We start from the raw sequence: 15,582 nt of genomic DNA on the forward strand, positions 1-15,582 counted from the left end.
CTTTTCCTTTGATTGGTGGTGACCTAGTTTTTGACCCCACATGACCCAGTGTCTAACTTGGCCAAGGAATCATCAAGATAAACATTCTTACCAAGTTTCATGAAGACAGGGTTATAAATATATCACAGGCACCCAAGTTAACTTTCTTTTTTGTTGATACATGAAATTACTTCCTTTAAATATGATAAAGCAGAATACATGTGTTTTATATCAATTTTCCCGCTAATTTTAATATGAAATTATGTATAAAATAAGATGACTGATATTGATACATATAAAAACTGTTAAGAATTGTAGACTTTTAAAATGCAAACTTATGCACAAGTTATAACTTTATGGTATATAAAGGTAAATGCAGCGTTATTATAACTGCAATACATTAGGTTGATAAGTGTTATTAACTTTCTCTGGAGTGTTATTTCTAAACAGGTTTCCCTAGTACCATATAAATGTCATGCATTTGATTTGTTTAATAATTACCTCCTTCTAATTTGATAAAATATTTCATTGTGTTTTTGTTTATTTTTTCTTACCAATTAAAAAAATAAAATCAATTAAATCTTTAAAATACAGATATTGACATTTGAAAACATTCATCAATACTAGTAAACGATGTTTAGACATTTTCAAACTACATAACGTATTCATGAATAATATGATATATATTTCATTCTTCTACATCCTCGATAATAACCAATAAGCTTTGTTCAGTTTAAACCTTTCTGCCTACATTTTCCTCGGCCAATCAAATCTATCTTAACACTATAATACACTGATCAGAATACAATAAAGAAATATTCACTTAAGCAAAGCACATTACTTTCATACAGTCTTGTACGAAAGAGCAAACTGGGTATTTTAACATGAAATTCAGAATAATTGCAATTATTTGCTTTACGTGTGGAGTGTATGCGTCAAGTTCTGGAGAGTCATGCGACATACCATTAACCCTGACTCACGTTAGATTTCCGGAAAGAAATGAGTTATTGTCACTACAATACTTTGAAAACAATGTGAGTAAAATATTTTATTAATTGTTAGGATTGGACGCATCTTTAACGCTGCCACTACATGTAAGTAATCAAAATGACTTAATAGTAAAGTTTGTCCAAAATATTATTCGCATAATGTATGTTTTCCGATTCTTTTATGTTAAATACTTTAGCTTTTATACTTTTTTTTTGAAAGTTAAATTATTCAAAAATATTATGCTAGATTACACTGGGAATGCGACACAGTCTAAGATATTGTAAAATATAAACTTTTTGATGAAATTTAATTGAATCAGGAATACTTACTTACAGCCCGATTAATGTGTCATTCAAACAACACTTCTGCTAAATGTATAATTGCCAATGCAAATCTTAGACACATTAAATACATTTGTTATCATATTAATATGTTGTTATGTAAATTATGTTTATCGCATGTACAGAGGCGTAGCGTGATCTATTTAGATGTTACTCAAGGGGAGAGTGTAGGGGACAGGAATCCTGTTCTCGGGCGGAGACCGGGGAGCCTCTCCCGTGGAAATGTTAGAGCAAACAAATAGAAAGGGTGGCTTCTGGTGACTTTTCTAACCAAAACTGTGTTTCTTCAGTTTTGAACAAAATATTCACAAACGGCTCGGATTGTAAAGGAAGGTCCATATAAATACATGAACGTTACAAATCGGGGTCGGGGAGAGGGGTGGGGGCTGGCATTTTTGAAGGACTTGGACTAGGCTGTCTATTTATTCAGGACGAAATATGTTATTCACAAATTAAGCAACATGGGCTCATTTTCCAAACTTATTTGTTGTATACAAAATTTGCATTCGCTATACATTTTATATGGAAAGATAAAAGTGTTAATTTTCAATGACGGCCCTTTCCGCCAAATTGCTCCTGTAACCTGACGTCCTTTACCAAAAACATAAACATAATGGCCTCGTTCTAAAACTTCTTTCAAAGTTGGACAACAAAACTTTCAAACAGAACATTTTATATAGCTTTTAAAATTAACTAATTTTTCGGACGTCAAAGATCACAATTGAATCGACACGACTGTATAAATTTTCACTGGAGTTAAAAAAAAATTAAATAAAAACCTGAGGAACTGTATTTTTATCGGAAGACGAATAATAGTTGAACGTGGGCGGGTCTTTTTGACTGATCTGTTATAAGATGACAAAAAGATCGATGTCTTTACATTTATTTTGATTTTCTGATACTCCTGAAAAGCAAATCAGTTATTTTTTTGTAGCGAGCTGTCGTAAAATGTAAATTTAAGAATTAAATGCTATTTTTTGCGTTTATATTGGTATGAACCACACTGGAAGGCTTCTTGCTAATCATCCAAGTATCGCTTGCGCGATTCATTAATTTGCAAGAAGTCCCACTGTGGTTTATACCCGTATAAACGTACAGAAAATAGCATTCAATTCTTAAATAAAGTACACATGTGTGCATACGTGTTACAACGGAGTATATGCAAATCACCTTGCAATAAATACTCTAAACTGCCTTGGAACTGATCAGACTGCTGAGGACAAACTTTGACTTATGCACAATTTCAAAACAGTCAAAATAATGAAGCTATTTCAACAGTTACGGTAAATTCTCTTTTAAATAGGAAAATGTTGTAAGCATTATATTGATTTCTAGACCAAGGTAATTACTAAAAAGTATTGTTTGCCACCATGTTTGCATGATGCATGTTGCACTTTAATCGCCCTTGCCATGAACATTGATTTTCAAAACTTACAATTTCCGTGAAATGTATCTCTACATTCTTGGAAATCAAGTAAATAATGACGCAGAGACAAAAGTCTTGTGACAGATGTTAAGGCTTAAATATAAATTCTAAATTTTCGAAACGATAATAAATGAAATGTGTGGACGACATTAGTAATTAAATATTTGCTGGTTATGAGCATTTATTACATATGTGTATCGTAGGTTTAAAAAAATTGAGGTTTTACCGTATTTCAAAGGTATTGAGGTGTAGGATGTATAATTATTTCGTGCGTTAGATAATTTTGATTGATGTATTTTTTCTGGAATTACCATTGCACTGCTAAGTGACCCGACATAATTGATGGTATTGCTAGCGATAAGGCAAAATTATAAAACTGATTAATAACCGTGTTGAGCATAATTATGCTCTATAAATTATAATTTATATCCAATTAACTTCAGCATAATTAAAATTTACAAGATTTAAACATTTTCAATTTTGCATCGTCAGAAGTTAACAAATGTAAATAGAGTTTCTCTTGTTAGAAACAATGTCAAATTTGTAATAATGATTTTCCAAGGTTGTTATTATAAAATACAGAAATAAACATTTATTAATCAAAAATTGTGTCAGACTGTACAATTGTTTTAATTTTATGTAAAATATATTACCATAATTGAATAGACGTTTGTTTCTTCTAACAAATTGAATGTTTACGACAATTACCGATCACTAACTATATGTATTTGAACTATGCTGTGAAAATGACTTGTGTGATTGAACATTTTGTTGTTGATATTTTAGGTAATTGGTACCGGGCTAGGACAAGTGTACCTCGCACTTCCTGTGGACCCTCCGTTCATTCCAGATTCGAATTTTCAATGCACAATAACAAAACTCGGCGAGAACTTATACTGGCGAAGTTGCACTGGGGGACAGTAAGTAGAACATACATAGATGTCGATGGAGCATATGTCAAAAAGCGTTATGTTTTAACTTAATATTTGTAAGATTTTTTAGCTTTGTGGTGTATCGTCATAATAATTAATACTTAAATAAAGTAAATATGACCATAATCCGTAAAAAAATCACTATTTCTCTTTCAGTTATAACGCAAATGATATTAAATGAAGAAATAAGATCCTACGTGTCATAATATTTGACGTACTTATGAGTTTGTTATTCTTAATACAAATGTGTATTGTTGGCACGTTCTGAATTTAAACACAGTCTAATACACATGTGTATTGTTCAGGACATCTCAATAATGCGTCATGTGACAGCTCTAACAAGATACTGATAGGCAATGACACCACCCTGTAAACTACCCCTTACACCCCCACACACTTCTTGTATTTTGCATATAATTAAAATGAACTTGTTGGATTTTTGAAGCAACCCGTCCACAATACTTTTCCGTTACATTTTCTTTTTGTTGTGGGCCTAATTTGCGATGCATGGCTCTATGACTGTGTTTGGGGTGCTCTGTGCTTCCGGGAAATCTATCCTTACATTTTATCTTTTAGTTGATGTAATTAGTAAAACAGTATATATTTTAAGCAACTGTGGCAGGCATGAATTCATTATTCATTGTAAATAGGATTTATTTAGTAATTGTGAACAGGAATGACAGAGTGTAAACGAAGCTTACTATTCGCTTGTCTTTCAAAATGCTCACATATTTTGACACTCAAAATTTGGCAATTTTGTCTCTTTTTTGCAGAGCTCCACAATGCTTTCAATTAAATATATCTCTATCCACCGAGCCAGGAACGGACTCAGCTATGTTTACCTATGTGTCTGGGAGCGGAAGTAAGACATTAGTTTATATATTAGTTATGTTACATGCAAAGACATGATCAAAACCTGCAAGTAATATTTAAATTCTATGAATTAGATTTTATTCATGTATACTTAATTTCTCAACACAAATTGAAAGAAGCAAATCTCTATTATCATCAGAATGTACAATAAGAAAAGCCGCTGGTTCAATTACAGTATTTTGGGCCGGAAAGGCAAAACATTCTGCAAGTCATACTGAGTAACGCTCGATTGTTTCTGTACGTCACGTCATCTTATGAAATAGGGTAGTGCAGTTTGAATAAACGTTTTCCTTGTGATGCGACGTCAGGACGTTTGCAATTCCAACAGCCACCGATAGTAGAGATCGCCAAGTATAAGGCAATACTCCTACAATGATACAGAAATACGACTGAATTTGAACGCCAAAAATGCCAAAACCATGATGGAGAAATATGATAAATATGAACACCAAATGTGAGGCAATACTCCTACCATGATGGAGAAATATGATAAATATGAACGCCAAATGTGAGGCAATACTCCTACCATGATGGAGAAATATGATAAATATGAACGCCAAATGTGAGGCAATACTCCTACCATGAGTGGCCTGTTAATTTTGACTAATACTTGTGTATCTGTGTATAGGATGACACTGTTTTAATACTTTATAATACAGGTAATATAACTGAAGCATACTGGTCTCGCTGTCCGACGAAGTTTATTTGGAGAATACGGTGTACAAACTATGCCGGTAATACAGAGTGTCCACCAAGCAACACCTGGCTAAGTATGAACATTTTGCAGCGTTTATTTTATATAGTTGAACACGAATACCTTCTCCTGTTAAAGTGTTTCAGTTATTATACTTTTTCTTGCCTCCTTTAATTTCAAACAATCGCATAATCATTCATATTAATTTTGTCATCTTATTCAAAACAGAGCTCTGTTGTGTGCTCACTTTGTATAATTATCTTCATCATCGTAAACTATTGTAAACGTATAAAACCTATAAGGTAAAATCATTCTAGGTTTTTTCCTACGTGACTCGATAACTCCTAGTACAGTTCCACTAAATGACATTGCCGAGGATCTGTGGATAACAACAGGCGTAAAATTTGGACTTGTTGATGGACTTGAATGGTATTTCATAGGGTTGGAAGACGGTAAGTTATAACTGAAAGCACTTTTAAAAACAATGCAGATTTTTCTATTTTCAAGAAGAAACAAATTTAGTCGTAACACGTTACACATATCTGAATAACATCTGTCTGAAGCAAATTTTAAAACGACGGTTAAAAGATTTTAATGAGTAACTTGTAAAGGAATACGACCGAACACCAAATGCAACCACAAAGCGCTATAAGTCTTTTAACTCACACAGACTTTGTTTTTTCCCTTTCAGAACCCTGTCAAGTGTAGAGGATGGTATACGTGAACGAGATCATACGTTTCTCATTTGAAATATTTTTTCTCGTATGGTACTGAATATTCCAAATAAATTTGTGTGCAAAATAATCTGAAATCACAGTTCTTTTTATGCACCAGTCACGGAATACATAGTCCTTATACGTTCATAGCATCATTTATGATGAATTCTCTAGATCCTATTTCAAAACTTTGTTAATTTCTCACTTGATACTAATTTTTTTGTTTCATGTCATTTGTTCTATTCAATGCATTTTAGCTAAACGTCTATTCGATAACACATTACAAACAAATTATGTAATACCGCAAAATTTACTGTAATTTATCCCATATAGGAGAAGACCTTTATAAAGCCTAGCTTTCGGATCCTATCCCTTTTCAACATGTATAATATCGATATTGTAAATTGTAAAATATAGTATGCACATATGTTTGAAACAAAATCTGTTTAAACTAGATCCTATTCACGCAGTGACGTTTTTGTAAAATTGTAATTGTCATAATAAATAACCTGATTTCTTTGAATGATAAGGATTGAAAAAAAAATGTTTTGGTGTTCATGCATGCGTTAACCCTGCCGTTACATTATGTAATGAACATTTTTAACATGAAGCCCCTAAAACCCTGCTGAATAACGTACACAGTACCAGATGGCACACTACGCTCTCAGCAGACAACGTGCAATACAGGAAGATGTTTTCAACTAGACCTATCACAAACGTGATGAAACCTCACCATATCAACAGAACTAAACTCAAGCAAAACAGCAGAACCAACTGGATCAGGCAAACCATCACGCTTCTCGCATAGGAGTCAAGAAGAAAAATACCTTTATTATCCCAGAATAGAGACACAGTCATGGCCCTTGCAGTAAATAGGAAGGCATTGGAAATTGTCCTTCCGTTAGTAAACACTTCTCTTAAATCAGTTGTCAAAGACAACGGGTCCACATATTCACCAACAACACCATAGTACAGACCATCAATTGTGCTTGGGAGGTCATTATTAACCACTTGGGAGGTCATTATGACCTAACAGTTGAGTTGTGCCCATGGCAATGTACGAGTCTTATAAAGCACTACCATGAGAAACGATTTTGGCAATCTCCGCCGCAGTCCATGATCTGGCCTTGGGCAAACCTAAGTTCTGGTCGCAAGAGCAGCCATCACTATCATTGTGCACTGCATTCCCGCCCCAGTACTAGCAAACTGCCCTTGGTGGACATTGCCTATTTACCATCACAATGTGTTTCCATTGTAAGATCTTCCCGCAAACTGACGCGTATTTGTTATTTTCACGTGACTATTCTCTCGCTATCATGCTTTTTGTAGTTATTGTGATATTGTCAATTACATCGTGAGATATGTAAAGAAACGTGATTATTTTGTAGTGAGTGCTAGCCTAAATGTCTAGTTAAACCAAAACAGAAATTATCTTTTACTCGGTTTAAAAAATAAAGAAATGCAAGCAAAAGACACACAGAAAAATAATATTCATTACTACCTCTACACTGGCTTTAAACAGCATTTATCCCCATGAAATAAACTCCTTTTACACTCAATGATAGCAAAAGGAACGATATGTAAAATACAGATAGTTTTTATATATAACTTTAAAACAGAATATCTGTTTACAAAAACTACGGCACAATGTAGTGGGCCAAGATACGAACACACAAAATACACAACACGAGACCGCCGCCAGTGGCTAAAGCATCTCTTGTGATAGTTATGGTTACCGTAACTTAACTGACGCTATTTTTATTTTCTAGTAGTTATGGCGTAACCCAATTCGGTTACCTAACCAGTGTCGAGCTGCAACATCTGCGCGCTAAAGGTGACGTCATGCAAAGTTAATAGCACATGGTTATTTTTGAAAATAAAAATAAAAAATTCGAATTTTTGAATTTTATTGAAATAAAAATATAACCATTTTCAACAAGGTTCATGCAAACATACCTTACAAAGTTTAAATTCATAGAAAAGATCAATAAATAACGATTGTATACGGCCTATTTGTTTTCAAAATGAAGAGTATCCTGATCAGGTCACAACTGCAATGGCGGACAAATATTGCAGACAGTGGTACCCATTTGAAACTTGTGTGTATAATTTGTGTGCAGAATTTGTTGCGTGGTTTATTTTATGTCAGATCAAAAGAAACATGGATGGGAAATGTTTTAAAGTAAAAGATGAGTCAATTGCATTTCATTTGAGGAAGTACAGCGTGACAGACTTCTGGCACGATTTCTGGTAAGGTTTCAATACGGGATTTGTTTCAGCACAGAGATCCGTCACAGCATATAAACATCTCTGAGCCGAAATGAGCCGCACCGTGAGAAAACCAACATAGTGCATTTGCGACCAGCACGGATCCAGACCAGCCTGCGCATCCGCGCAGTCTGGCCAGGATCCATGCTGTTAGCTTTCAATGCCTATTGCAATTTGCGAAACCGTTGGCGAACAGCATCGATCCTGACCAGACTGCGCAGATGCGCAGGCTGGACTGGATCCATGCTGGTCGCAGATGCACTATGTCGGTTTTCTCATGGTGCGGCTCAAATTAATTAAGCTACTCTTGGGATATTTAAACCAGATTCCAATTTTGCAAGAAGTCTGACTTAAGGATAAAACGGGTTCCAAACTTTCGAGAATTTGTACATGAAAGTTATTCAATTCAGGTAAATCACCAGTAAATGATGTCAAAAACATGTCTTAGAAAAGCTGTTTTCGAGCAGACTACTTTGTCTTAAAGACGGTGTAAGAAAAAAGGACAAAAGTCCAACAGGAAGAGGCATATTCAAGGAACGTAAACGCCCGCCACAGGACTCCACATGGAAATATGGGTATGTGCACTAGCTGTATACACGTGCATATTAACACAACCGAATGCAATACTAATACAGATATAATAATCTGACACAAATAAACACGAAGTAGGAACATACTAGGGTACCGCTGAAACTGTCAGTGGCACAAAAACACCACTGGAGATTAAAACGAGTAGAGAACATTAAACAGCCATTCTCCTAAAATCCACACTGGCCATAGCTTTATCAGATCAAGTGGTTCCAACGTTGTTTGAGCGGTGAATTTTACGCCGATCAGATGGAGAAATACTACAAATTTCCGGTATTGTAAGCATGATTTAAAGGAATTTCTACCCGTTAAATAACGAATCAAATGAAACCGATGGGTGCACCTGGAGCGCAAATGTGTCTATATTTTAGCACATGTGTCTATTTAGCTGACGTTTGTGCCGTTTGTTCAAACACTTCTGTACAGTCCGGCGGGGGAAGGAGATTTTTGACAGTTTTTGACAATATCGCCTCGAATATAGTGTTTATCGGAAGCATGTAACTGTTAAAACACTTTTTATGTAAAGGACTATCTCTTAAAACAAAGCGTGTGTATTTTCATAGAATTATTCAGGGTTGTTTCTGAACAATCGGCCGTAAACCTAATGCAACGCCGTTTCGAGTGGGCCGCTATGCAACGCAATCAAGTGGATACCGTTCTGTGTCTTACTTGCCTTATCCGTCTTAAAAACAGTAATTAAAGCCTAACAATGATTAAATTTAGTGACTTTTATATCATTATAATGATCCCGCCATTTCTAATATCTTGTACTAAATATATATAATACATTTTAATGCTCGCTTAACATTTAACATATTTTTGCGGACTTGTCAAAAACATCAACATAAAAACATAAAGCAAGGGTGAACATCGAACAATATCATTAAGTAAGTAATAGTAATAGTTCGTAAAAACAAGAACCAGTTCAAGGACATTTATCACCTCCACGAATGGTACTGAACAGCATGCCAAAAGCGGGTGGACCCTTTATGAGGATTGTTTAAATATGAATGCATCTGAGCACATAAAATGTATCCTTGGCAAATTTCAATGAAAGTTTTAATTGATCCCCTGGAAGTATTCACCTTCAACAGATTTGCAAAATTTCAGTCTTCTAATCCAATCCTTGAAGCCTTTTTCGTAGTGTTTTCTAGGTATACTGTGAAGACACTGGAATATTGCAGAACCGAGGTGTTTGCGCTGCACAAAGTTTCGACCTGAAAGGTATTTTTGCGCCTTGGGAACAAAAAGAAGTCACACGGGGCAGGGACAGGCGAATAAGGAGGGTGATGAAGGGAGCACAACAACCTTTTCCTGCGTCAGAAAGTCTTGTACAATAGACGCCTTGTGCGATGACGCGTTTTCGTGTAGCAATCTGACATTAGCCAAACCAGTTGTGGGTCTTCGAGTTTTGAAATATTTCTTTAGTTTTCGAAGAAATTTAGTCTTGTTAAACTTCGAATTTACGGATTTACCTTTAGGTACAGCAACCTGAATGACAGGACCCTGAGTTGTGAAGAATTTGGCATACATTACCTTCTTGACACTCGTGGTCCGCTGTGCAATGCATGGTCTTTTGCCAGACTTTGTTGCCCATATTTTGTTCTGAATCTTTCGTTTGGACTCAAAAATGTGAACCAATGTCTCGTCACCAGTGACGACATTTGCGAAAGATCGTGCATTGTAATTTGGAAACTGTTTAAGCAACAAGTTTGCGCATTGCACGCGTGCCTTTTTCTGCTCATCTGTCAACAGATGGGGAATCCATCTAGCACAGATCTTTCTCATTTTCAAATTACGTTTCAGAATTGTATGAGCTGCTCTTATGAGATGCCAACCATACTAGCTATTTGTCTAGCGGTGTATCTTGCATCAGTAGCAACTATTTCTTTCACTCTAGCAACCATCTTGGCAGACGTTGCTGTTTTCGGTCGACGGCCATGTGGTTCATCTTCTGTTGAAACTAACTAACATTTGAATTTCTTAAACCAACGAATAACTGTCGAAAAATATATTTCATTATGCCCATAAACAGAACATGTATCATCAAGAATGTCTTTACACCCTATGCCAAGAACACAACGGTTCTTAATACAGGACCGTACAGCGTACGCTGACCTTCTTCCAACAATTTTTGTATTAGTATACACGAGTAGGCAATGTTAGCGAGCGATAGACACAGCTAAAGTGAACGGATTTTAATGGGTGTGGTATCAATGTATAAATGAACAAATAAAATACAGACACCAATGAAAGAAAATAAACGGACTAGCAATACTAAGAGAGACGTGTTACACTTGTACTATTTAACTGTTTCCAACAATTTTTTTTCATTGGTGTCTGTATTTCATTTGTATTTTGATTTTTAAACGGCGACCGTAGAGTTTTATTACATCGTTTCTGTTTTATGGAGGACAAATAAAATCTTGCCTTTTCCCTGGCCAATTTTAACGGTCTCTGTGATTTATCTCTCTGAAAATAAATGAACGTTTCACAGGAATATGAATGAAAATATATACAAACAACTGATCAATACTTTTATCATGGACCCAACTTTATTTATTTTGTATGAACAGCTTAAATGCACAACAAATCAGTAATGAAATCGCAATGTATTGGTTTTAAGGGACTAAAAATAACCAACTGTAACTAAACTGATTTAAAGAGTCAACCCGAGTTTGGCATGCTGTTCAGTACCATTCGTGGAGGAGAAAAATATCCGTGAACTGGTTCTTATTTTTACGAACTAATACTATTATTTACTTAACGATATTGTTCGATGTTCATCTTTGCTTTATGTTTATGTGTTGATGTTTTTTGACAATGTCCGCAAAAATATGTTGAATGTTAAGCGAGCATAAAAATGTAAAAGTTCAATATATTAGAAATGGTGGGATCAATATGATGATATAAAACTATCCAAATTAATTTATTCATTGTTAGGCTTTGAAAATAATGACTGTTTTTAAGACGGATAAGACTTTGCAAGTAAGACACAGAACGGTATCCACTTGATTGCGTTGCATAGCGACCCACTCGAAACGGCGTTGCATTAGGTTTTCGGCTGATTGTTCAGAAACAACTATAAATAATTCTATGAAAATACATACACTTTGTTTTAAGGGGTAGCCCTTTACATAAAAAGTGTTTTAACAGTTACTTGCTCCCGATAAACACTAAATTTGAGGCGATATTGTCAAAAACTGTCAAAAATCTCCTTCCCCCGCCGGACTGTACAGAAGTGTTTGAATAAAAGGCACAAACCTCAGCTAAATAGACACATGTGCTAAAATATAGACACATTTGTGCTCCAGGTGCACCCATCGTTTTCATTTGATTCGTTATTTAACGGGTAGAAATTCCTTTAAATCATATTTACAATTCCGGAAAATTGTAGTATCGGCCATATTTCTCCATCTGATCGGCGTAACATTCACCGTTCAAACAACGTTGGAACCACTTGATCTGATAAAGCTATGGCCAGTGTGAAATCGACTCATACTGGAAAAAAACCATGTCGCCGAGTCAATTTTGGGAGAATGGCTGTAAAATATACTATCAAAGTAGTTTAAAGTTTATTGAATAAGTCAGGTTAATGTTGTGCAATAAAGTGTCCAAACATTTCTTAGATAAAGTGACTTGTTACATACCATATGTTTGTTTACTTTGTTATTCTACTGTTGACGAGATATACGGATAGTCTTGTCAAGAGCAGGAGATGAATCAAGAGAGTCGGGTGTTTTAAAAGGATGATACATTGACGGTATGTTACACCTCAAAATGGTAGTAACGCATTTTGATAGTCACTACCAAAATTCGGCCGAGTTTTGGTAGCGACAAAATGCGTAGCAAGGGGTACATATATGTTAAAGGCCTAGAGGTTAAAGGTCAGTAATTCAAATCCCCTTACGGAAATATTATAGATTGCCGCGAACACTTGCTGCGATCATGCCGCGAATATCCGCCGAACATGCCGCGAACACTTTTGATACAATTGGTATAATTGTTCGCGGGATGTTCGTTTGGTGTTCACTTTTCACATGCAAATTAGTTTTGCCGCGAACTTCCCGCGAACAAGTAGCTGTGAACATCCCGCGAACAAGTTGCTGCGATCATCCCGCGAACTAGTTGCTGCGAACATCCCGCGAACTAGTTGCTGTGAACATGCCGCGAACTAGCTGAAAACCATCACTACAGAAATTGTGTACAAACAATCATGTACAGAAAAAGTGCAAAAACAAATAAATTAATAAGAATCAGGGATCTAAGTTTATTAAATAAACTTGAAACTGAGGTTGTAACAAATTCAAATTGTCTATGTCTGAACTTTTTTATATCATTTTTGGAACATTTTAAACAAAGTTTTAATGATAAAATATGTTTGAATTTTAACTGTTACTTGTCATTTCAATAACAGTGTCTGAGTGCATGTATTCATTTCATCCCAATGTTTTTTCTTCACACTGCTTATAAGTTATATGTATCACTACAAATCTGTCTTAGTTTTACATGTTAATTATCAGACTTATGAAGCTTAGAAATTGTCAAAATAAGCTGGTTTTATATTTCTTTTTAGATAATCTGATACAGCTCTGCAAAAGGTTAAGCATATCTACTTCGTTTTCAAAATTTCTTATGTTTATTGAGATTTTATGACTATAGATATTAAACATAAATTTTCTGACTTACCATAAAAAAGTATATATTCCTATCAGCCTCTAAGAATCACTTATGAAAACTGTCTGTAATGCACACAGATTTCCTTCTAAACATGTCCAGAATGTCTGGTTGTAATTAACTTATCAGACTCATACTATGACCTTACAGATAATGTTACAAATTAATTGATCTACAATTACCTGCTCTTATAAATGCTCTTCAGTAACAGTTTACCAAAAGATTTTAATCTTCTAAGTTCTTCTCGCGAACATGCCGCGGTCATTGGCCTTCCTGCGAATAACCTCGCGAACTAGTATCAAACCAATCGCGGCATGATCGCGGTAGAAGCGAATATCCCGCGAATACTTCCTGCGCATAGGTATGTTCGCGGCATGTTCGCAGCATGTTCGCGACATGTTCGCAGTTTTTTGACCATTTCGTAAGGGCCTTCTTTGTTTCATATAAAAAACGACAACTTCATGTCGTCTTTACGTATCTTTAGAGAACATCACTTTTTCCTACATCAATTTTCATGAAAGTTCTATCACAAATTAACTAAAAAATGAAAAGAAAATAGGGGGTTGAATAGTTCCTAGTGAAATGCCAGTCAGTTGTGGTCTGCTACCCTAAAAATGGCGCACATTTGCTCTCCTCTGCGCAATAAACACCTACTTCCGGTTTCGATCTGCAAAACTTGCCATGTGGGTTGTATGAACATGAAAACCGTCTCATTTCATGCAGAATGTATTCTAGTAGCGAAAAAGTGTGATTAAAGCACTCGTTCTACACGAATTTGCGCAGAAAATGGGGAAATTAGGATCTATTTATTATGGACTTCTTTCGACTACACCACGGAAGCAAATTTTCGACCGAATTACTGACCTTATTCCTAGATCCACTACTATATAAGTGTACCCCCCCCCCCCCCCCCCCCCGCCCCAAATCCAATAAACAACTCCCATCTTATCTTCTGATTATGTAACAGTAGCTGATTAGAGGGCAATTCGGACAGCAGGGGTCCCAACTAGACCATGAACACCCTTGTTATCCGGATAATACGAAATGATGTGATAATTCCAAAATGCTACAAACTGGAGGAAATGTCAATCTTGGTATGGACATTGTTTTTGTCAATATTTTCTTATTACTCATTCTGATTGTTTAAAGTGTTATAACTGATTCAACATGGTTTAGAAGCTGTACTATTTGCACTAAACAATTTGAACATTGGACATATTGTTCAGTACGGACAGCCCCAAACAATGTGTACATTTTGCTTTTGAGAATGAGTTTGGCGATTCAAAGCGTTGTCAACCTCATTTAATGGACTTTCGGTAATGAATATTATTTTGTATTATTCAGTTATTATATAACCAATGATATGAACATGTTCAAAAGTTTTTATTTTAGATCAAATAACCCACATTGACAAATATATAAGCATATGTAGTAGTCAATGGATACTGACCCAAGTGTTCATAGAAATTTCGAAGATAAAGCCCGAAATGCTATTAGGATAATAGCCAATATTGTAGTTTGAAATTTTGCATATGCTGTTCTAAAGGTACCGATTGTTGTATATTGAAGAAGTATACTCATAAAATGTGGTAACTAATGGCTGTAGCATGCCCAAGGTAATGTTTTATACACATGGTCAGTACCAGATGTTCCTGAAAAATTTTCTCAAAAGGGTAATTGTCTATATCTTTGTAAAATTCTGTTTTAAAACTCAAGTCCGCTGTCAGAAGGTTCTAAAGCTTACACGCCTGAATCTTTTCTGCTAGATTTTGTTAAAAAATTAAACAAGCCAGAACAGGTAAATTTAACACCTGAATCTAAATGTGCTGAGATTCCACAGGGGGAGAGGGTACACCCATATTTAGAAATTAAGTATGCTAGGGGTCTGTTAGCATTTGAAGACTGTGAAAATAATGGCACTTTAACAGGTCAGTTTTGCTGGAATATGTTGAATACTGCTGTGAATTCATAGAAATACATTCCCTTAATCCCTTATAATAGTTTGATATTGTACTTAATAATTTAGTACACTTGTTAACTTTTCCATACAAAGTTGTCCCCCTACCAAAATTTCATCTGCAATACAAGACTCACATGC

The 15,582-nt window shown here is 35.3% G+C and overlaps 1 protein-coding gene across 1 annotated transcript; it reads left to right on the forward strand.

Moving 5' to 3' along the window:
- The first annotated feature begins 786 nt into the window (after positions 1 to 786).
- LOC128548695 (uncharacterized) lies at positions 787 to 6,040 on the forward strand. The gene is made up of 6 exons (XM_053524060.1): positions 787 to 1,013; positions 3,523 to 3,656; positions 4,442 to 4,530; positions 5,201 to 5,311; positions 5,553 to 5,687; positions 5,927 to 6,040. The coding sequence occupies exons 1-6, from the start codon at positions 864 to 866 to the stop codon at positions 5,941 to 5,943; spliced, it is 636 nt and encodes a 211-aa protein (XP_053380035.1). The 5' UTR covers positions 787 to 863; the 3' UTR covers positions 5,944 to 6,040.
- Positions 6,041 to 15,582: the final 9,542 nt, after the last annotated feature.

This window comes from Mercenaria mercenaria, chromosome 2 (genome assembly GCF_021730395.1).
Source record: "Mercenaria mercenaria strain notata chromosome 2, MADL_Memer_1, whole genome shotgun sequence".
Lineage (NCBI taxonomy): Eukaryota > Metazoa > Mollusca > Bivalvia > Venerida > Veneridae > Mercenaria > Mercenaria mercenaria.

What these genes read in the sequence shown, in the direction of transcription:
- LOC128548695 (XM_053524060.1), top strand. Translation starts at nt 864, where the DNA reads ATGAAATTCAGAATAATTGCAATTATTTGCTTTACGTGTGGAGTGTAT. An exon ending in CGAAGTTGCACTGGGGGACA is followed by an intron (nt 3,657 to 4,441) that starts GTAAGTAGAACA and finishes TCTTTTTTGCAG; the next exon opens with AGCTCCACAATGCTTTCAAT. An exon ending in CTATGTGTCTGGGAGCGGAA is followed by an intron (nt 4,531 to 5,200) that starts GTAAGACATTAG and finishes TTTATAATACAG; the next exon opens with GTAATATAACTGAAGCATAC.